This window comes from Balaenoptera musculus, chromosome 2 (genome assembly GCF_009873245.2).
Source record: "Balaenoptera musculus isolate JJ_BM4_2016_0621 chromosome 2, mBalMus1.pri.v3, whole genome shotgun sequence".
Taxonomy (NCBI): domain Eukaryota; kingdom Metazoa; phylum Chordata; class Mammalia; order Artiodactyla; family Balaenopteridae; genus Balaenoptera; species Balaenoptera musculus.
The window spans coordinates 129660338-129683223 of record NC_045786.1 but is presented as its reverse complement, the minus strand read 5'-3'; the positions used below and the strand labels follow the sequence as shown (position 1 = coordinate 129683223).

Sequence of the window (22886 nt, the reverse complement as noted above, 5' to 3'; positions counted from 1 at the left end):
CATAGAGAATCCTAAAGATGCTACCAGAAAACTATTAGAGCTAATCAATGAATTTTGTAAAGTAGCAGGATACAAAATTAATGCACAGAAATCTCTTGCATTCCTATACACTAATGATGAAAAATATGAAAGAGAAATTAAGGAAACACTCCCATTTACCACTGCAGCAAAAAGAATAAAGTACTTAGGAATAAACCTACCTAAGGAGACAAAAGACCTGTATGCAGAAAACTTCAAGACACTGATGAAAGAAATTAAAGATGATACAAACAGATGGAGAGATATATCACGTTCTTGGATTGGAAGAATCAGTATTGTGAAAATGACTATACTACCCAAAGCAATCTACAGATTCAATGCAATCCCTATCAAACTACCAATGGCATTTTTCACAGAACTAGAACAAAAAATTTCACAATTTGTATGCAAACACAAAAGATCCCAAATAGCCAAAGCAATCTTGAGAAAGAAAAACGGAGCCAGAGGAATCAGGCTCCCTGACTTCAGACAATACTGCAAAGCTACAGTAATCAAGACAGTATGATACTAGCCCAAAAACAGAAATATAGATCAATGGAACAGGATAGAAAGCCCAGAGATAAACCCATGCACATATGGTCACTTTATCTTTGATAAAGGAGGCAAATATACAATGGAGAAAAGACAGCCTCTTCAATAAGTGGTGCTGGGAAAACTGGACAGCTACATGTAAAAGAATGAAATTAGAACACTCCCTAACACCATACACAAAAATAAACTCAAAATGGATTAAAGACAAAATGTAAGGCCAGGCACTATAAAACTCTTAGAGGAAAACATAGGCAGAACATTCTATGACATAAATCACAGCAAGATCCTTTTTGACCCACCTCCTAGAGAAATGGAAATGAAAACAAAAATAAATGGGACCTAATGAAACTTCAAAGCTTTTGCACAGCAAAGGAAACCATAAACAAGATGAAAAGACAACCCTCAGAATGGGAAAAAATATTTGCAAATGAACCAACTGACAAAGGATTAATCTCCAAAATATACAAGCAGCTCATGCAGCTCAATATCAAAAAAACAAACAACCCAGTCCAAAAATGGGCAGAAGACCTAAATAGACATTTCTCCAAAGAAGATATACAGATTGCCAACAAACACATGAAAGGATGCTCAACATCACTAATCATTACAGAAATGCAAATCAAAACTACAATGAGGTATCACCTCACACCAGTCAGAATGGCCATCATCAAAAAATCTACAAACAATAAATGCTGGAGAGGGTGTGGAGAAAAGGGAACCCGCTTGCACTGTTGGTGGGAATGTTAATTGATACAGCCACTATGGAGAACAGTATGGAGGTTCCTTAAGAAACTAAAAATAGACCTACCATACGACCCAGCAATCCCACTACTGAGCATATACCCTGAGAAACCCATAATTCAAAAAGAGTCATGTACCACAATGTTCATTGCAGCTCTGTTTACAATAGCCAGGACATGGAAGCAAGCTAAGTGTCCATCGACAGATGAATGGATCAATAAGATGTGGCACATATATACAATGGAATATTACTCAGCCATAAAAAGAAATGAAATTGAGTTATTTGTAGTGAGGTGGATGGACATAGTCTGTCATACAGAGTGAAGTAAGTCAGAAAGAGAAAAACAAATACCGTATGCTAACACATATATATAGAATCTAAAAAAAAAAAAAAGTTTCTGAAGAACCTAGGGGCAGGACAAGAATAACGATGCTGACGTAGAGAATGGATTTGAGGACATCCGGAGGGGGAAGGGTGAGCTGGGATGAAGTGAGAGAGTGGCATGCACATATATACACTACCAAATGTAAAACAGATAGCTAGTGGGAAGCAGCAACATAGCACAGGGAGATCAGCTTGGTGCTTTGTGTCCACCTAGAGGGGTGGGATAGGGAGGGTGCGAGGCAGGCGCAAGAGGGAGGAGATATGGGGATATATGTATATGTATAGCTGATTCACTTTGTTGTACAGCAGAAACTAACACCCCATTGTAAAGCAATTATACCCCAATAAAGATGTTAAAAAAACAAATAAAAACCACCTAAGAATAATTTAAAAAGAAACAAACAAAAAAACTAAACAAAACAAAAAACCCTCCAAAAACAAGACAGCAGAAAAGAATAGAATGGCAAGTACTCGTGGATATTTAGTTTTGTGAAATTTTTGTTTGTTATATCTGTATTTCTTTGTCTCTGTATCCAGATGTCCATGTCTCTATAATTCCACGTGTGTATGATGTTCTGCTGTGTTGTAATGAAAAAGTCTAATTGTGTGTGGAGAGCAAAAGGGATTGAAAAACATGGGCTTATGGGATATGAAGTCTGAGCTCCTTAACCAGGCATATAAGGCCTTCTATGATCTAAACCCTTGATGACCCCTAACTCTCAGCACTGTCTTGTCCACTAATTTAGAACTGCTTAGGTGGTTTCACCTAAGACACCGAAATTTTTTTCTTTCTTTCATCTCTGTGCCTTTGCTCACGTTGAACCCTCTGCTTGGACGGCTGATCCTACCGTCTCTTTGCCTGGACAACTTCTACTCATCATGTAAGCCTCAGTTTAAGAAACATCTATTCCAGGAATCCTTCCCTGAACGCTCCAGGGTGGGCTCGGCGCCCTGCTCTGACCTTTCATAACATTCTGCAGACTTCCGTTAACAGGGTAATAATGCTGTAATGATTTATTTACGTATTCATTTCCGGCACTATACTAACTTCTTTCCGTGCTAGTACTATTTTACTCACCTTTGTATCTCAAAAGAGAAGCACAATACCTGGAACATACTGGCACTCAGTCAATGAATAATTGTTCAAAGAATAAAGGAGCGAAGTAGGCAAAATAAATTAATCCTCTATACAGACAATACAAGTGCATGGCGGACTCCGGCCACCGGAGGGCGCCTTGCACCGGGGCTGGTGCGCAGGCGCGCTGGGAGGGCTGGCGCCCCGGCGGCGGCAGCGGCGGCGGTGTGGGCTGTGGTCGCGGGAAGTGAATGGTTTTACCCAGAGGGCCCTGCGCCGCCTTTCTCCGCTGGCACCGGAGCTGCTCCCTGCTCCTCCTCCCCGGCCATGGCGTTCACGTTCGCGGCCTTCTGCTACATGCTGGCGCTGCTGCTCACCGCCGCACTCATCTTCTTCGCCATTTGGCATGTGAGTAGCCGGGGCCGGGGAAAGAAGGGCGAGGTGGCGGCGCAGCCTTTTTTCGCCCCGGGCCCGTGGTCGGGGCGGCCACGGCCCTCGGAGGTCCGCACGCCCGGGAATGGGGCCAGGCCGGGGCGGTGCCGGCCGCGCGGCCAGGGCCCTGCGCGCCCTCGGTCTGCGAACCGGGGCCTGCAGGTCCCGGAGGAGCCGAGGAGTCCGGCGGCTGGCTGGCTGCGCCCGCTGTGTCCCGGCGCAGGCCGCGCGCGCCGCTACTCCTCCCTCGCCGGGTGGGGCGGCCGCGGTCCTAGCGGGCCCTGCGGGACAGCGCTTCGCTGGCCGGCGCCGCATCCCCGCGGTCCCGCGTCTCTCGGGAGATGTCGAGGGCGCAGAGGGGCGTGCTACGTGCTGAGCCGGAATGAAGTTTGCCAAAATATTATTATTTAATGCAGATTGCCTTTGTTTTCTGGTGTCCACAGGAGTGTGGCCCAAATGGGGTAGTTATAACCTACTTTAGATAAATTTCCAGCTCTACTTTTCAGGCACTTGTTGGGTGCTCTTCAGGTAGAATCACCCCCCCGCCCCCGGCATTGTCTCCTGGTGAACTTTGATGCCGGTTGAATTGATTACTTTGTTGACCGTTATCTCCGAACTTCCCCCTAAATCATACTTTGACCGACAAGAGTGTCTCGAGAGACTTCCTAGCCACCTCTGTGTTCGGAGTAGCTTGATTTAGTAGAGGTAGTTTTAATTTGATTTTGAAAATGCTCAGAAACCTTACGCTTCTCTAGGATAATTTTTTTTTTTTTTCTCTTTTACTCACATCATGTTACAGGACAGAAGCACATCCTTACTGGTCCCTGTAAGGAACAAGTTAAGTTCCCTGTGAAATACAAGAGATTTTTAAGGATTCCTGTTTCTCTAACACAAAATTAGAAGCAGCCTTTTGGACATCAGCATTCATTAAAAATTTATCTTATTTTTGCTCTGCCCTCCATATTCTAGTACCTTCTGGAATATTGGTCTTAGTTTGAATGATTGGGCATGTTCGTGCTCATGTAAATTTTCAGTCAGGTTTCATCATTCCCATAGCAGAGATTTGTTATGGAGCATACAGGGGCAGAGTGATTTACGTGGCAGCAGTGTCTTGTGCAAAAAAAAAAAAAATTTCTCAAATCCATTCCCTTTTGCCAAGGAGTGTAATTACATTTATAATTATTTGAAACCCAACTGCTTGTGTAGTGGGGGAATGCTTATGTAGGCTGCTCCCTCAAAATGCTTTGTCAGTAGGAAACCATAACTTGAAGAGCATTTTGGGCTCTTCTTTGGTGGAATAAAGACAATAAGTAAAGATAATTGGGGATGCAAACTAGCTCTGCCTTAGTAAGCCTCTGATGAAACTGAAATGTGTGGTTCCCTGCCATTTGTAGATGAGGACTTAATCACTTCCTGCTTGATGGACACTCTGTTTTCTGAGCTGATGAGGATTCTTAGAAGAGAGCTGTGGATGGTTTACATTTTGGACTAGATTGTGTTTTGCTAAGAAAACCTGAACTGCACTTTAAAGAAAAAAATGGGTAATTTAAATGAATATGTGTTTGGGTGAAGTAGATGATTTTAAGTCCTGTTACAGAATTAAAAATTTATTTGTACTCCACAGATTAGCGGAGAGCTTATATCCTTAGGGATTTCTAGTATTTCAGAGGATTGTGCATCCTTTGGGAAAAAATAGAAAATTCTAAATAAAGATATAGTTTTAATTTTTCTGTTAACTATGTAACCTTCAGTTTCTTTTTTTTAAACTTTTATTTTTTTATTTTTAATTTTTTTAAAATAATTTATTTTTGGCTGCATTGGGTCTTCGTTGCTGCGCGCGGGCTTTCTCTAGTTGCAGCGAGCCGGGGCTACTCTCCGTTGCGGTGCACGGGCTTCTCATTGCGGTGGCTTCTCTTGTTGCAGAGCATGGGTTCTAGGCACGCGGGCTCAGTAGTCGTGGAGCACAGGCTTAGTTGCTCCGTAGTATGTGGGATCTTCCCAGACCAGGGCTTCAACCTGTGTCCCCTGCATTAGGCAGGTGGATTCTTAACCACTGCGCCACCAGGGAAGTCCCCGGTTTATTTTCTTAGGTCGTTTTAAGTATCTGTCAGAAGACTCATCTGGAAATTTCAAGTATAAATTCAGAAAATCCAGTTTATGTTAATTGTTGTATGGAGGATTTTTTTATGCTGATGGTTACGTCTGTCAGTTTAGTCCTAATTCATGTGATTGATGCTTTTTGGAGAATAGAGTTGGGAGCATAGATTTGTTTGAAAGCTAAAAATGCAGAAGTCATTCCCCAGAGATGTGCATCGAATTTGAAGGTATCCTGAATTGTGTAGTTTGCTACCTTTAGGGATTTTTGTTTGTTTGTTTTGTTTTTGCACTTTTGTGGAAAACTTTGTGAACGTCCTTGTCCAGACCCACAGTCACAGAAGATTTGAAAACCACTAGTTTAAGAATCTTTTCAGAAGAGTTTTGACAACTCTAGCTTATAGCACTCAAACAGAAACCCATTCAGTAACATACTCATTAAAAGATCCTTTGAAATCACCTGAAGAAACCGTCCAGTGGGAAAAAAGTTAAAGCACAAGTTTCATCCTCTGCTAGTAAATTGGATCTTGTTATAGGGAAGTAATTGTATTTGAGATCACAGTCCTTGTCTTAAATGTTATTACTAAAATGCATTGGGAATATATCACAGCTAATGCCAGGTGATTGACTGATTATATCCATAAATAATCAGAAATTAGCATCTTCTAATTGTACATTTATATTTTTAACACTTATATGTGTTAGGGGTCATTAACAAAGGACAATGCCTTTTGGTGAGTTCTGTACTTTTTTTTTAAGCATAGGACTATTTTTTCCTTTTTCCCCCCTTTCATTCAGTAAATATATATATTTTTAAATTTATTTGGCTGCGTCAGGTCTTAGTTGCGGCAGGCGGGATCTTCATTTCGGCATGCGGGGTCTTTCGTTGAAGCGTGTGGGCTCAGTAGTTGTGGCATATAGGCTCTAGAGCGTTCAGGCTCAGTAGTTGAAGCCCGGGGCACATGGGATCTTAGTTCCCTGACCAGGGATCGAACCCGCATCCCCTGCATTGGAAGGCGGATTCTTAACCACTGGACCACCGGGGAAGTCCCATTCAGTAAATATTGATTGAACACTTATATAGGTGCCAGGCACTATTTTAAGCCCTGGGACATAGCAGTGAACACAGCAAAAATCTTTGCTCTCATGGAACTTACATTTTAATGTTTAATTATTTTCCTTCTATTTCTGCTTTCATTACAATTTTTATTAGGCCAGGTTGGTAATTTTATAAAATTCTAGAAATTTAAAAAAACTCATCTTTTTATGAAGCTAAGAATTTTAACAGGTATATTAAAAGTATATTAAAAGCTAGAAATATATGACTTCAGTGATTGCTGGTAATATTGAGTAGCACTGTCTCACATATAAAAATACTAGTCCTAACCCACCAGAGGAAGGGCAGATTAAATTCTTTGTCCCCTGGGTGACTGGTGGCAGCAACTAAAATAGCTCTCCCATAAACTTGGGGCCTTTGGCTTCTTATTTTGACATAAAAAGGGGTGTGTCACCCCTATTTGATTTTTAGTGCATTTTGACTTTGAAGTTCTGTGTTCAGTGACCTTAAATGTTAAAGCCACATTTCTTCTCAGTGTGGACAGAAACATTCTTGATTCTTGCTGTTTTTTTTTTTAATGGTATGATATAAAATTTTTATTTATTTACTTATATTAAAGTATAGTTGATTTACTCTTGCCATGCATTTTATTTATTTATTATTTATTGGCCACGCCACATGGCATGCAGGATCTTAGTTCCCCGACCAGGGATGGAACCTGTGTCCCCTGCAGTGGAAGCACGGAGTCTTAACCCCTGGACCGCAGGGAAGTCCTTGCAATGCATTTTAAGTGGATGAGATCTTTCTCCCCTTATCATATTTATAACTGTTTCACTCATCACACCATGAGAAGCTGGCCTTACCTGGGCTTTACCCTTCTTCAGTCTTTAGTTTGGTGACCAAATGAAAGGACCTGCATGTGGTAGGAATATACAGAGGACATGAAAGGAGGTCAGATTGATCATTTTTGCATTGCCCTTAAACAGGCCTGCTCTTGCCTATGTGGTGCCTTAAGGCGAATTAGAATAAGATGCCTCTTGAGGCAGAGGATTAGAAAAGTCCTCCCTCCTGAATAGCCCCTGGTGCAGAGCCCATGCCAGGGTGCTTGGCAGCAGAAGCGTGCCTGGCATTGTGCCCCCACCTGGCCTTTTGTTCTGTGCAGAAACTGCAGTACTGTATGTGGTGACCTGGCTGTGAAGTTTAATAATCTCTTAGTGTTCCTTTATTCTAAGGCTATTTCTTGAACTTCCAAATCGAAGCAGGACCGTGCAATGTATGTGTTTAGGTATAAATGGGAACAAATTGAAGCATACAAGTCCATTTCTAGTGTCCCGCTGAACACTGTGACAAGGGAGGGACATGCACAGATGATTAAAAACACTTCACCCTGAGGGGCACACAGTCTAGTGGGGGACACAAACCTGAACTTAAATCCTCTCCTCCAGTATGAGAAATGCCAGCCTGATAGTGTTATAAAGCCTTGTGCTATGTGGAGATTAGACAGGCGTGCAATTATTTCTGCCCAAGGGAGTTAGGGAGACCTACAGGGAGGAATTGACATAGGAAGAGTGTTTTTTTAGGATAAAGAGGAGCTTCCGTAAATAGTTATGGCTGGGGGAAAGACTATTTCAAGCAGAGAAAATAACTTTAGTGGAGGCATTGAAAAAACTAAAAATTGAAGATATTTATCACAGTGATATCAGATCATTTTAGTGATAACAATATACAAGTGTTTTCAGTTCTTTGAATGTGATTCTAGTTATTTATTAATTACCATATATTGAGTTTACTGTAAACTGGTACATATAAAGTTGCTACACTTCTGCTTTTGTCCTATTAACTTTATTCAGTTATGTTTGATGGGGCAGGTTTATTGCTGCTTTTTATTAAAGTGAGCGATCCTAACTACTTTATTTTTATTTTAGATTATAGCATTTGATGAGCTGAAGACTGATTACAAGAATCCTATAGACCAGTGTAATACCCTGAATCCTGTAAGTTATAATATAGGCTATTTCTCTAGATTTTTAAACTGTTTTTGCTTTTAACTTGCTATAATTTGAAAATGGCCAATATTCTCAGTAGCATGATAAATTTGTACTTTTTGAAGTAGGCAGAATTTTAAAAAATATTCTTTTTCCTGTCCTGCTTGACTATTCTATTATTAATCTGCTGGTGATCTTGTCAGCTGTCATACTAACATTCTTCCAATCTGCTTTTTACATTGTCGGCCAAAGACAGTTGAAAAGGTCAAAAAGATTAAAAGAGTCAAAATTGCATTAAAGGTGTGTACTGCTTTTTAGTTTAATGTTTTAATGCTACATTCATTTCATGGGGAGGGTTAGGGCATTTGTATTTGTAAACTGTTCTGTTCAGTGTGCTTGTTCATATGCCTGTTGAGGTTTATGATTTCATGAAATTTCATATTTTATGCAAATGTTTGCTTGCTGGCCCAGTCAAGTAGGGAAAGCTGTTAAATGCTCATGCATTTAAAAAAATGTTACAGCCATAGGCACTTCGATATTAAATTATTAGGTGCAGTGTTTGAAAGTTGGTTAACATGAAGTGACTTTAATAGGTGAGATTATTCTTTTGTTGTAACTTACTCTGAGGTAGTCTGTAGGTGGAGTCTTCAGTACCATATCTATTTTTATCTTTGGTTTTGTCTATTCTGGAATTTATTCTTTCAGCAGCTGTTTATTCAGAGCGTTTTAGGTGGATAGCTCTGTTCTTAGGCTCTGGAATCTTGCAGTAAGGCTTACCTTTGGATTCATGCTGTCAGAATTTTGTGGATAACAATTTGTATACAAATGTCTACATAGTTATTTCTAGTATATATCCACTCTAAGTTTCTAAAACAGACCTGTCTTACACTAAGTTCTGAGCTCTTCTGGATTTAGTTATAATGTGGCCCCATTGTGCTTAGGGGTTTTATATATATATTTGACTTCATTTAGTTTACAGGAAGATTCTCCTGTAGCCTGTAGATTTGATTTTTGCCTAACTGGTCAGAAACTGAAAGGTTTTTTGTAAGAAAGCAGTGAGTATGTCTTCAAGAAATAGAATGTAATAATTCATCTTTAAAAATTACTTAACGAAGATGAAAACATATATAGACTTTAGTTGTGTAAAACTGTAAAGCACTAGCATGCTAGAGGGATTTTGTTTGGAAAGGGTCTATAAAGTTGGTTTGCTACTTTTATCATTGTTTCCTAGATAAATAGCCATGATGGAATAGATTCCTGATTTGTCTTTAAAGAACTGCTACAGTAAGACTTGATGTAGGTACAATTAAAAGTATTAACTTACTGTTTCTCTACTCTTATGAAGCAAAATATGAGATGAATTTGCTTTCTCACTGGAAGGTAATAATGTTCATTGTAAAACATCTTAACTTACTGTTTAAACTAATTGTTACCAAGAAATTAAGAAACTGAAATTTCTCCTTTTGATGGCTGTTTATTAATAGTATTCTATCTGCTTTGGCTTTTCATTACTTCAAATAACCAAATGATGATGAAGATGATAATAGCCGAAATCAGATGAGGGCTTTCCTGGGTGCCAGGCTCTGTGCTAAGCATCTTTACCTGGGTTTTTTCATTCAGTTTTCATGACAATCCTAAGAGGTGAGTATATTATACTCATGAATAGGAGAGTAAACTGAGGCTTAGTGAGGTTCAGGCACTTTGCCCAGGGTCACACAGCTAACATAGAGTCAGAATTCAAACCCAGACAGCCTGATTTTTTTAGGTTCAGATTCTTGTATTTTCCTAATTTACTATAAACTTTAAGAGGGACTAATTTCATTTTAAAATATAGAGTGTGATTTTTGGCTTTTTTTTAATGGAAAGAAATTCTTACTTTGTGCTTGGGACATCCTAATGCTGCAGTGGATTAGTGGATTGGAAGGAAGTTTCTACACCAGCACAAGTTGTGTTTTGGATAGGGTGCCGATAATTGGCTTAATAGCAGTGCATCTGACAGTTTTCCCTATTGAAAATTTGTTTTGACAGTTCTGCCAAAGTATGGGGGAAGACAAATACCATTATATTTAAAAATGTGAACCTTAACTACAGAATATTATGATTTGCATGTTTAAGTACTATCATTTCAGCCATATTTGCATGAGGTGTTTATGGATACTAGTTTTTGTGTAAATGTGGGTTCCTAAATGGAATCATTTTGTGCCACTAATGGGGAAATTTCATGATTAAAGAATGATTGAAGAGGACTGGTCTTTATGAGAGATGCATAGTAAAAGTATCTGGACTGTTTTGAGGAGAAGGGAGGGACTGTGGCATTTGTTTCATATTAAAACTGGTAGAGTTGCAGATTATCTTTATTATCACTCTTATTAAAGAATATTGTTTAAGAGCAGTAGGGATCATGCTTTCAAAATCATTTTCTCCCCATACCCTAGTCTGGAAAACTTGGATGACGATTTGTATTGTTAGATCACTTGGTTTTAGAGGGCCGAAATAGGCTCATTATATTTTAAAGAAAAATCTTGTAATTTAAACTAGTATTATAAACAGCAGCTTCAGTGGAACTCCTAATAAAATGTATTATATATTTTTCTTGGTTTGTCCTGGTTGTAGTCTTTGTGTTCCAAAGATTTTCCTATGGATATTTTCTTGTTTTCTTGCAGATGTTTAACTTTGATCTTAATTAAATGCTGGCTTAACGGTCCATGTTATTTACATGTTTATATATATGTGCAGAGTTTATCTTGTTATTATATTACTTAAATTTGTAGAAAATATCTGGTTAGTGGTATAGATTAATTGGTTTTACTGGAATTTTATTTAAAATAGTATTAATTAAAAACTTTGCTTTACAGCTTTGAATGGGAAAAGTAATTTGGGAGTACTAGAAAGTCGACTTGAATAAGTAATATATTATTTCTACAGCTATAGTTTCCCCTCAGGAAAGATCTGATGGGACAGTGCAGCACTTTTGAGAAACTGGCTTTGCAGCTGTGACTTGTAGGAAGCTCTTTGGCTGAAACTTGAAATGAAAGGTTTTGGTATTTATATTTAACAGAGTCATTAGGCTGAAATCTGTAGGATGAGAAAGATAATTTAAAGTAAAGCATGAACTCTTGGTCATTTTATAAAAAGTGTTTTGCTTGAACTCATTTTTCCTCACTTAATACTACCTGCTATCAAAAGATGTATTTTGTTTTTGAGTTCTGAGCTTCTACTGGTCTGCTGTGTTTGTAGTCCTTCAGTGGAGAAAGCAGGCTGAAAGAAATAGGAAGGCCTTGTAGGAATGGGAGCTCAGGAACCGGGAGAATTCCAATTTCATGGTTCAGATCTTAGTCTTTTCCCTCCTACATTGCAGAAAGCACATCGTTTGCATCTGTGCATATTAATGTTCTTTCCCCCCGACTGTGCTGAGATTATTGGCTGTTGGCTTTCCATTGAAAAATTACTTTTGTGGTAATGTGATGTGGTTTGCTAAATATTGTATATGTAACATCCCTGGTTTCTGTTTAAAGGCTTAAAAACATTAATGTGTAAACTTCTAAAGGGGAGTTTTGTTTTTGTGGATTTTTTTATATCATGTTGCATGTGATCAGGTATTTCAGTTTTGTATTTTCATCATTCTTGAATGGTGGAAAGAAAGAATATTCTGAGTGAGTAGCAAATAACTGTGAACAATCTGGGTGGTAACTTTGTATAATTTAACCTGTTGCTCTAAGAGTTTGGGTTTTAAATTTTATGTTATATCTTATTCTTTTAGTGCAAGCTATATCCTCTGGTCAGTTGGCATATAATCTTGCTTTTGTTCAAAAGCTTAATATGGAAATAAAGCTCAGTAGCATCTTTCATTTCTGATTCTAGGAAAACAGTGATTTTTCATTATTGAAACTTAGTTGCCACCTGCCTTCCAAATTAGCAGTTGATTTAATGCCAAGGCATTTTGATAACTGGCTTGTGTTTTTCTTCCAGCTTGTCCTTCCAGAGTACCTCATCCATGCTTTCTTCTGTGTCATGTTTCTTTGTGCAGCAGAGTGGCTTACACTGGGTCTCAATATGCCCCTCTTGGCATATCATATTTGGAGGTAATATTTAGATACACTTCTAATACTTTTCCTAATTAAATTTTAATTATACTGTGGTTGATATGGTTATCTTACATGCTAGTCACCTAAACAAAAGTAGTTGGCATTTATTTTTAAAACCACATGGATGCACAAATAACTGTTTTAATACCTCTTATGGAGCTTATGTTATTATTCTTTAAAGGGTTTTTTAAAAAGTGAGGTATAACTTACATACAATAATGTGTGCACGTCTAAAGTGTACAGCTCAATGGATTTTTACATATGTATACACTTGTGAAACTACCGCCCAGATCAAGATATACAGCACTTCTAGCCCCCAGAAGAGTCCCTTGTGTCCCATTCCAATCATTTAGCCCTGTACTTTCACAGGAGAACCAGTGATCTCTTGCAGCTTAGATTAGTTTTGTCCATCTTTGAACTTCATATAAATCAAATTGTACAGTGTGTGTCTAACTTCTTCCTCCATGTTTACTTTGTGAATTTAAATTTGGTTATTTATAAAAGATTCATATTTCATAACTTCTAAATGTTATATCTGATCTATATAGCATTAGAGTGTTTTATTTTAGATAGGCATGTCAAAATCTCATTGCCCTTAATTTTAGGACATACATACGGAAGAAGTATTTAGGAGTAAAGTGGTTTCACATCTGTAACTGGCTCTGAAATGGCTCAGAAACAAATGTACGTGTATTTAGAGAGAGAACAGAAAAGAGAAGGACAAAGCTGTGTGGTAAATGTGAACATTTGGAATATCTTGGTGAAGTGTTCTTTATGTTAAAATAAAAAGTTGAAAGAAAAAATTGTATTTCCTTTTTACAGTTATTCTTAATTTTCTTGGATTTCTGAAAGTGTAGAGGAGACCAGATATGACTTGTTTAACCACCTTGTTCTCTGTAGGGGCTCCAGTTTTAAAATTAAGGTGATAAAAGGAAAGAACTCCACCTAGAACTAAAAGTATGCTTCCCAATGTGGACCACCTCTCATTGTAACAAATATTATTTGAGAAGGAGAATGCTCCTTTCCATCCTGAAGGTTAGCTTCCATTCTGAGTGGCTAATCAACTGTGTTTATTACAGGTATATGAGTAGACCAGTGATGAGTGGACCAGGACTCTATGACCCTACAACCATCATGAATGCAGATATTCTAGCATATTGTCAGAAAGAAGGATGGTGCAAATTAGCTTTTTATCTTCTAGCATTTTTTTACTACCTATATGGGTAAGTTTAAAAAACAAAACGAGAATATGATTTCACTTTGCTGCCAGAAACATTTGCAGGCGTTATGGTCTGAATACCTTAAAATCCACTTGAAGAATAACTCGTGTCTTGAACGGTGGTACTGGTAATGGCACAGTGCACACCAGCAAATTCACACACATTGAATAAGCTGGTACTTGTCAAGGCAGCCAACTGATGTGCAGTCAGAGGCAGAAAGTTGTGTCAGGGATGCCGCTTCCAAAGTCTCAGACAGTCAGTGAAGGACAGTCCTCATTCTCCATGGCAGAGCAAGAGGATATGGCTGTGTGCGTTTGCAAAAAAGTTTCTGCTTGGCTTCAGTGTCTGTCTCAAGATTATGTTTAATTTTTCTTTATCATTCTTCATAAACTGTATGCTCTACCCTTTATTTTCTGGTTTGCATGATCCGAATGGGATGAAGGAAAGAAAAGTTCTATCATATAGGATGCTGCATTTATTTTTTTTTTTATTTTCTATTTATTTTTTTGGCTGCATCGGGTCTTAGTTGTGGCACACAGGATCTTCGTTATGGCACATGGGTTTCTCTCTAGCTGTGGCGCACGGGCTCCAAAGCGCAAGGGCTCTGTAGTTTGTGGCAAGCGGGCTCTCTATTTGAGGCGCACAGGCTTAGTAGTTGTGGCGCGCGGGCTTAGTTGCCCCAAGGCATGTGGGATCTTAGTTCCCCGACCAGGGATTGAACCCGCACCCCCTGCATTGGGAGGCAGATTCTTAACCACTGGACCACCAGGGAAGTCCCGATGCTGCAGTTATTGATTTTCCTCCCTTTGTACTGGGATGGACTCATATCATCATTCCTCTAGGTCAGGGTTTCTTGACCTTGGCACTGTTGGTATTTTGGGCAGGATGAATCTTTGCTGTGAGGAGCTGTCCTGTGCACTGTAGGATGTTTGGCAGCGTCCCCGGCCTCTGCCCACTGGATGCCGTAGCTTCCCTCTGCCCCAGTCATAATAACCAGAAATGTCTCTAGACGTTTGCCACATGCCCTCTGTGGGGCAGAATCAGCCCTGGTTGGGAGGCACTGTTCTAGGTGTACTGTAGGTGGGGGAAAACAGCTGCTTATTAAAACTAGAAATGGACACGGGCAAGTGTGGAGTTATAATTTTTCTTTAAGCTTTATAAATACACTTTTCCCATTTTTTATTGATAAATATTCAACTGGAGAGGAATTGCCACCTGATGGTCAAAATATGAAGAAAATTAGTTGTATTAGATGAAATTTTGGCAGTAATTAAGTTTCTCTTCCCTCTCCTTTCTGTTACTTGAAAACTTGCTTATTTCTTGTTTACATCATACTAGTTTCCATTATGGAAAAGGGTGAAGTGCTAGACTTAAATTTATGGAAAATGTATTTTTATGCTTTTAGACGTTATATTTGTGAAAAATGAGTGTCCGGTAGTACACCTAGAGACGTTCATACATGAAACAAAGATAGTGAAAAAGTTCTGAAAAGTGAAATTCCATGTGTCCTTTTAATTTCTGTTAATTTTCAGTTTTTCGTTTCTATAATAAGTGTCTGGAACAGTGCTGGCATATAGTAGGCACTTAAAACATACTTGTTGAAAGAAGGAAAATAAATGATAAAATTGGAGATGTAGAGTTGTGGGAAAATGTTCACCAGGAGATGGTGGCACTACATCATTCATTTGTTTTAAATTGTCTATCAACACACATGCACACACACACAAGTCCAGGCGGGAGGCCCAGCCAACACAGTGCCTTGGCTGAGGAGAAAGAGAAGGGCAGACACCCAGTCTGGGGGTCATATCAGCCAGGAGCCCCCATAAGAGCAGCAAACTAAGTCCCAGGCCTATTGATGGAGGAGGGTATCACCCCCCACCTGAAAGGCCTTTCTGAGAAGAGCCAGGGACAGCCAGCTGTCTGCACGAGGAGAATGGAAACAATCGCCCAGATCACGAGAGCCCACAAGTTCACTCTGTCTCCATCATCTGTCCTCAGGCCGAGCACCAAGACCACTGACCCATTGGGCCCCCTCCCAGGCTGTCTGTGAACCTCTGTGAGCCCAGCCCTTACAATGAAGCCCATTGTCTTTCTTTAAAAAGCAATAGTGGAGACTTCCCTGGCAGTCCAGTGGTTAAGCCTGCGCTTCCACTGCAGGGAGCACAGGTTTGATCCCTGGTCGGGGAACTAAGATCCCGCATGCCAGGCAACGGGGCCAAAAAAAAAAAAAAGCAATAGTAATGGATAAGCATCATATTTAATCTGTGGTCCATCCAGACAATGGAATATTATTCAGAGATTAAAAGAAATCTATCAAGTCATGAAAATACATGGAAGAAACTTAAATGCATGTTGCTAAGTGAAAGAAGCCAGTCTGAAAAGGCTACAGACTGTCTGATTCCAAATATATGATATTCTGGAAAAGGCAACACTATGGAGACAGTAAAAATATCAATGGTGACCAGGGAATAGCAGGGAGGGAGGGATGAATAGACAGAGCACAGATAATTTTTAGGGCAGTGAAACTATTCTGTATGATACTCTAAGGGTGGGTACGTTTGTCAAGCAAATATACATTTGTCAAAACCTGTAGAATGTACAACAGCCAGTGAACCTTAATGTAAACACTGGACTCTAGTTAATAATGATGTATCAATATTGGTTCAGTTGTAATAAGCATACCACACTAATGTAATAAGGGAAACTGTGTGTGTGTGTCTGTCTGTATGTCTGTCTGTGTGCTGGGAGCAGGAGGTCCATGAGAGGTCTCTTTACTTGCAGCTCAATTTTTCTGAAAACCTAAAACTGCTCTTTTAAAAAGTCTATTAATTAAATAATGATAACAAAAAATAGTCTATCAAGTTTGCACACCTCCTTGCTTTGTATTTCCGTTTAGACACACATGCTTTTGAACCATGCCTCTCCCACCTTGCCCTTCATGTAGGATCAAATGGTTATTGCTTTTTATTTTGCTTGTTGGTCCCCTTTTCTTTTTTAACCTTGCTGCTATTGCCTAGAGCCTTTCTCTAATGGGAAGGTGCCTTGATTGATCATTCCTTTCTGTAAAATGGGGATAATCGTACCTACCCTACTTCCTAGGACCTAACAGAAGGCCTGGCATGAAGTGAGCCCTTGGAGATGCTCACTCCTATTCTTAGACATAGCTCTGGAGCAGTGTGCTGTTGGATTGCTTCTCTAAGCCCTGATCCCCATTAAGCTTTCAGCTGTGCCGTTCTTGCTAAAATTGGAAAGGAAATAGGGGACAACTACAGCACATGCACTGAGCCAATCCTACCTTAGGCAAAAGTCCATAAATGCAGATTAAAATCATACTGTGAACTTGTCATTCATTGGTCTTTCCATTTTCTGTGATGGTGTGATATCACAAACTAGTTTGCTATATAAAGCAGACTCAACTTTTTGGTGCTCTTAGTTTTTATAATTAGGAATGTTTGAATTAATAATAGCCTTTTTCTTCTTTTCAGCATGATCTATGTTTTGGTGAGCTCTTAGAACAACACTCGGAAGAACTGGTCCAGTTAAGTGCATGCAAAAAGCCACCAAACGAAGGGATTCTATCCAGCAAGATCCTGTTTCCAAGAGTAGCCTATGGAATCTGATCAGTTACTTTAAAAAATGACTCCTTATTTTTTAAATGTTTCCACATTTTTTGCTTGTGGAAAGACTGTTTTCATATGTTATACTCGGATAAAGAATTTAAATGGAATTACGTATAAATTAATATAAAATGATACCTCTGGTGTTGACAGGTTTGAACTTGCACTCCTTAAGGAACAGCCATAATCCCTTGAATGACTTCATTAATTATTGACTGTCCTTAGTCCATTGGAAGCTTTTGTTTATAGAAGTTGTAGGGCTCATTTTGGTTTTATTGAAATGCCATTTAATTATAAATTAGCTGTAGATATCAGGTGCTTCTGATAAATTGAAAATATATATCTGACCTGTGGAAACTTCATGGGTTTCCTCATCTATCATGTAGGTGATTATATATGGATGCATTAAAAAAATGAGTGGGATTTTTTTTTCCTTTGACTTGAAATATTATCCCTGTATATTGCATGAATGAGAGATTTCCCATATTTCCACCAGAGTAATATACTTGCTTTAATTCTTAAGCATAAGTGAACATGATACAAAAATATATGCTGACTTACTTGTGAAGAATGCATTTAAAGCTATTTTAAATGTGTTTTAATTTGTGAGACATTACTTATTAAGAAATTGGTTATTATACTTAGTGTTCTGATCTGGTGGTAAAGATATTCTTAAGAGTTTGCAAGTACTTTAGATTTTCAAAACTGAATGAGAGAGAACATTGTATAACCGTCCTGCTGTTCCTTTAGTGCAATACAATAAAACTCTGAAATTAAGACTTATTTTCAGTGCATTGTTTTAAAGATTACAAATAGCTATTCTTAAACTTGCTTATTCCAAATAAAGACATATCACTGTCAATTTTTTAAAAAGATAGTAGAGTATTACATTTTTTTTTTAATACCATGCTTGGATCTAAAAAGGAAGAGTTTTAAATGGTTAAGCACGTTACCTTCTTGTGTCACTTGACAAGATTCATAAACACTGGTGGCACAGCACCATCATTTTTCTTACCAGTTAAAAAAAATTATTGTGAAGCTTAAAATGTTTAAAATATTTTTTTCCTTTTTGAAACAGCATGTTTTAAGGTAAAATGACTTGTAAGTTTGGTTTTTTTGCTGCTGCTTGTAAGGCAGGTAAATTATAATTATGGCTTGCCTGTTTCCGTAAGCATTCTTGTGCTTTATTTGGGATGAGGAAGTTAAGGCAATTGAAAATAGTTTAAGTGGTTCAAAGTTTCTTCAAGGATCAAAGAAAGAAAACCATAGGCAGAAATTCCACATAATGATCAAGGGAGTTTATGGATGTGTCTGTGGAAGTCTTACTCTAAGTACCCCTTGAATTAGACGCTGCACTGTTTTATTCTCTACTAGTGAAAAACTGCCTCTCCACCTTTGGGAGAATGGCTGTTACTGTTTTGAGATTGGGTAATGGGGGTGAATACGTTGAAGAAGAGGATGTAGAACCAGAAGAGTGAGGAGAGTCCAACCATTTCATAATGAGAGACGCTTTAAAGACCTTGTCTTTTGTAGTCTGGAGCACGCTTCGAGGGATCATCAGTTCATGCAGTAAATTGTTTACTGAGCCCTTGCTAGGCACTGAAGACTCATGATCTGAGTATAAGCAGTAATTCAGTTTCTAATCCACCCAATTCTACCAGCTTGCACTCATTTTTCTTTCTTGTTCACAAGAACTTTTGATCATGAGAGACTTGGCCAAGTCTTCTGTACTTCACATAGGTTTCCTGGGGCAGTTACTTTTGTATTCCTGTCAAAGGATTTTCATGAGCCCTTGCTGTCTCTTAGCAAACACCACTTTCCTTTATAAGTTAACATACTTTTAATAATGTATTCCACAATACTCTCCAGGATTAATGCAAGGTTTACTGCTTGTAATTTGTGGAGGCCACCTTCTCATGCTTCAGAAATTAGATATGTAGTCCTTAGCTGATTCCTCAAAAATGACTGACAATTGAGGTTCACCCATCTCAGTGGTAGATTGTTAGTTCCTAGGCATGTGATTGGGTACCTGGATGCTCTCATAATATCTACTCATCTTTACCTTTTCCAGTGTTTTATGAAATTAAGTCACTTACTAAGAGAAAGCAGAAACATAATATTTGCATTTGATAGTATCCCACTTGTTCTTTCCCTCGCTCTGAGTTTGCTTTGTTCCCCCCATTAATCTGGTTTGGGTGGCCCTAGCCATATTTCTACTTCTCCCGCATGCCCAGCTGAAACGTAGTTAGCCTGGGTTTGTAATCCTTTCCAGCTTTAGTCAGACTGCACCCTGTGTAGCCACAGCTGTTTATTTAGGAATTCTTTTTTCCCTTGTTACAATTACTTTTGCTATTGTGTGTTTTGATTTATTTTTAAGAGCATTCCAACTCTCTGAAACCATTAGTGTAACACACTGTGGTTTTTATCTGTATCAGCAACTCCTTGCTGTTGGTACAGATTCTCCTGCATTAAAAATCTTATATAACAAATGTGGTCTATTTAGCAGTTATTCTTAGTAACAATACTATATCATGCCATCATGTCCTATTAGTGTTAAGGAGGTATAGGGGTAGAAACTTACTTGAATGCCTGAATCTGAATTTTATTAACAATGTTTGATGATTTTAACTGATAGTACCCACTCCCTATCCCAGGATAGAGGAGAGTTGGGTCACAGGCTGTACATAAACTGCTAATTTGTTTGAAGTTTGAATTACTTTTCATGGGAAGGGGGTAGTGATAGGAAATGACCAGATGATCCACTTTTGACACATACCAGGTATTACTGAAGCATTTGAGAAGCCTCATGGATTACACCATGAATTGCCAGACCTACCAGTCAAATTTAGATACCCAGGTAATGGTCTTACACAAAGCAGCAGAGTGCATGGCAGTTTGTAGTATGTGTCTTTTAAAGCCTGTTCAGTATTTTCCAGCTTGAGGACCACTTATGTTAATATCCCTCATCTTCTCTGCAGATCAACAACATATTTTGAAAATGTTTCAGATAATTGCATAGAAAGGAAATAAGAGATATAGATACACTTTGAAACTAGCAAATTATTTTCGTTGATACAACACTTCTCTTTTCCTCCAATTATATATATTTATGGAACAGTGTTCATGGAATATTATTGCCATAGTACAAAGAATGACTTCTGTGGATTTCTTCTGGTGGGCTTTCATTTCAGGTATGAAATAGCATAGCAGCATCAAGCCCATTAAAATAATCTATTTAAAAGTTTTCATCTAAGTTACTTATTTAAAATGTGCATCTCTCAATAATCAGTTGTACAGTATAATTGTAAATCAGAAGTTTTGACAGCCGAAATATTTTAAAACAACACTCTTTTCAAAGGGGAAAGATAGTAATGTCAAATAATTTAAGCTCTTTTGCTCAAACCAGTCACTGATCTGTGGTCAGACCAGCAGCTAATGAGTCTCTGGCACTAGTATTATAGCTTAGCAGATGGTTCTGAACTAATACTCTGGGGCGATGCTAAGGGAGAAAATGGGGTTCTGTTTCTGGATATGTTGAATAGCTTTCTTAGAACAATTTTACTTTGATTAAAATTAATGGTTTTAAAGCTAAATGTCTAAAAGGAGTAAACAACTCTGTAGCTTGTTCTGCTTGTTTTTGGAAAATAGTATTAACCACCTAAGGTGATCTGTGGGATTGGAGTGAAGGTTTTACCCTACTTTAGTTTCATTAATGCACATTGTGGAAGATGTAGAGAACATCTTGACATGGAAAAGGATGAATAAGTTAACGTTCATCGTACAGTGCTTTCCTAAATTTCTTTGGTTATCATGTTCTTATATTCTGGAGAAGAAAAATTTCTTAAATAATAAATTGATGACTAGGTAGATCTTAAAACTACTAAGGGAAACACAGAATATAGTTAGCCATCTGTGCTCATGGTTTGTTAGATTTAAAATCTAAGTTAACCTTAATGGTGCTGTACACCATCCAAAGACAGTGCCCTTATGTTGTCCTGCCTTCTTAGAGCTTGCTTGCTTGATTTTGCTTTTGTATATTTAATAAAAACTGTCTCAAATGTTTCCTTGTGTAGTTTGTGGATAACAGTTGAGTTTGTGTGTTGATTCTACTTCAGCAACTAACTGGCTTGTGTATGACCAGGATTCTAGCTGGTCTCTCTGCCTCCCTTCCCCAATTGTTTTGAGGGCTGTCCTGCAGATTAACCAGAGAAAATGCTTTTCCAAGAATGTTGGAATTACATGTTATTAAACTTAATTGGATAATTATATTTGAGTAGTGACATCCCATGTTTCTTTGTTATGGAATAATTGATGTTTTTCCTTATACCTAGTATTAAAATAGTTTAGTCAAGCATTTTGAATGTGGAACGCTTAACAAGCACTTGCAGTGGAAATTAAGAGATGCATGCACTTTGAAAATTCAGTTGATTATTAAAGGATTTGATTAGTCCATGCCAATATTTGTCTTCCATTTTCTTAAGTATTCATGAGTAAGCTATATGTTTATACTGGGAGAAAGCTAATACAAGATTTGGTAATGTCAATTTCAACGACTGTTTAAAGTTTAATGGAATATTGTGATTTTTAAACTGTATTTGGTTATAATACCAAAATCATGAGGAAGGTCAGTCTATTATTGCAGCCTGTACTTTAAAAAAAATAAATAACTTTCTAGCTATAACTTTTGGCATTTATTACCTTGGGTAAGAAATCCCTAGGGATATACGAGTCTCCCACCTTCCTTAATAGTCTTATAAAACCTTAAGTTCTAGAAGTACGGTGTATATAAAAGTATTAAAACATTGATTTTATATTATGGTACATGCTGGCTCTCTGGTCTGAAGTTCCCAAACAGCACTAGTAATTGTTTTATTCTCTAATGAAATTAAAGTAGTCCATCAGAGCAAGAAGAGTGAGAGAGTAAGACTTTTGGTAATTATATGATTATTTAAAGTTAAGGGTTGATGCAGTGAAATTTGCTCTGTCTTGTGTGGAAGTGCCTCTGACTGTTGGTCACCTTTGTGACTTCCAGTAGCCAAGAGAGCCATGGCACTCTGCAGCAGTGAAACCACTGAGGTCTCTTAACTTTGACTCACTGTATGATCCTTGTCTACAAATGACTACTTTCGGTAGCTCAACATGGAATTTAAAGACAAAAAGACATGTTCAGTAGCATAGAGCGAAGTGAAGGAGTGTGAGAACTGGAGACTTAATCTGTAGATGAGTGCTTTTATAAAATAAATTTGGAGGAGGGATTAAATTCATTCTGTGTAGTTCCTAGGGTGAAAAAATGAATGCTGTAAAAACAGCAGCTGTCTGAACCACTGAATTCCTCATCTTGGAAAATTCCAGCAAATGCTGGATAAACACCTGTTGGGATGATCTGGTATTGGGAGGGAGGTGACGAGATGATTCATAGGATCCCTCACAATTCTGTATGTCTATGAAGTAGAGAAAACAGTGGGAGAAATTTTCAAAGGAATAGAGAAGTAAGAGTTATTTAAATAATTTTAGCATGGCTACTCATACCAATTTTCATATGTATTACTATGTCATATGCTACCCAGTAGTTACCGATAATATGAGGTAAGAGTGTGGTAAAAAAATATATATATTTTTTTCCAT

At 38.2% G+C, this 22886-nt stretch overlaps 1 protein-coding gene across 1 annotated transcript; it reads left to right on the top strand.

Annotated features, from left to right (window-relative positions):
* Positions 1-2974: 2974 nt before the first annotated feature.
* CNIH1 (cornichon family AMPA receptor auxiliary protein 1) lies at positions 2975-21529 on the top strand. Its single transcript, XM_036841398.1, has 5 exons — positions 2975-3179; positions 8280-8348; positions 12309-12421; positions 13504-13647; positions 17130-21529. The coding sequence occupies exons 1-5, from the start codon at positions 3099-3101 to the stop codon at positions 17155-17157; spliced, it is 435 nt and encodes a 144-aa protein (XP_036697293.1). The 5' UTR covers positions 2975-3098; the 3' UTR covers positions 17158-21529.
* Positions 21530-22886: the final 1357 nt, after the last annotated feature.

Coding starts and splice junctions, on each gene's coding strand:
- CNIH1 (XM_036841398.1), top strand. CDS start 3,099: ATGGCGTTCACGTTCGCGGCCTTCTGCTACATGCTGGCGCTGCTGCTC. Junction 3,180..8,279: donor TCTTCTTCGCCATTTGGCAT/GTGAGTAGCCGG, acceptor TTTTTATTTTAG/ATTATAGCATTTGATGAGCT. Junction 12,422..13,503: donor TTGGCATATCATATTTGGAG/GTAATATTTAGA, acceptor TGTTTATTACAG/GTATATGAGTAGACCAGTGA.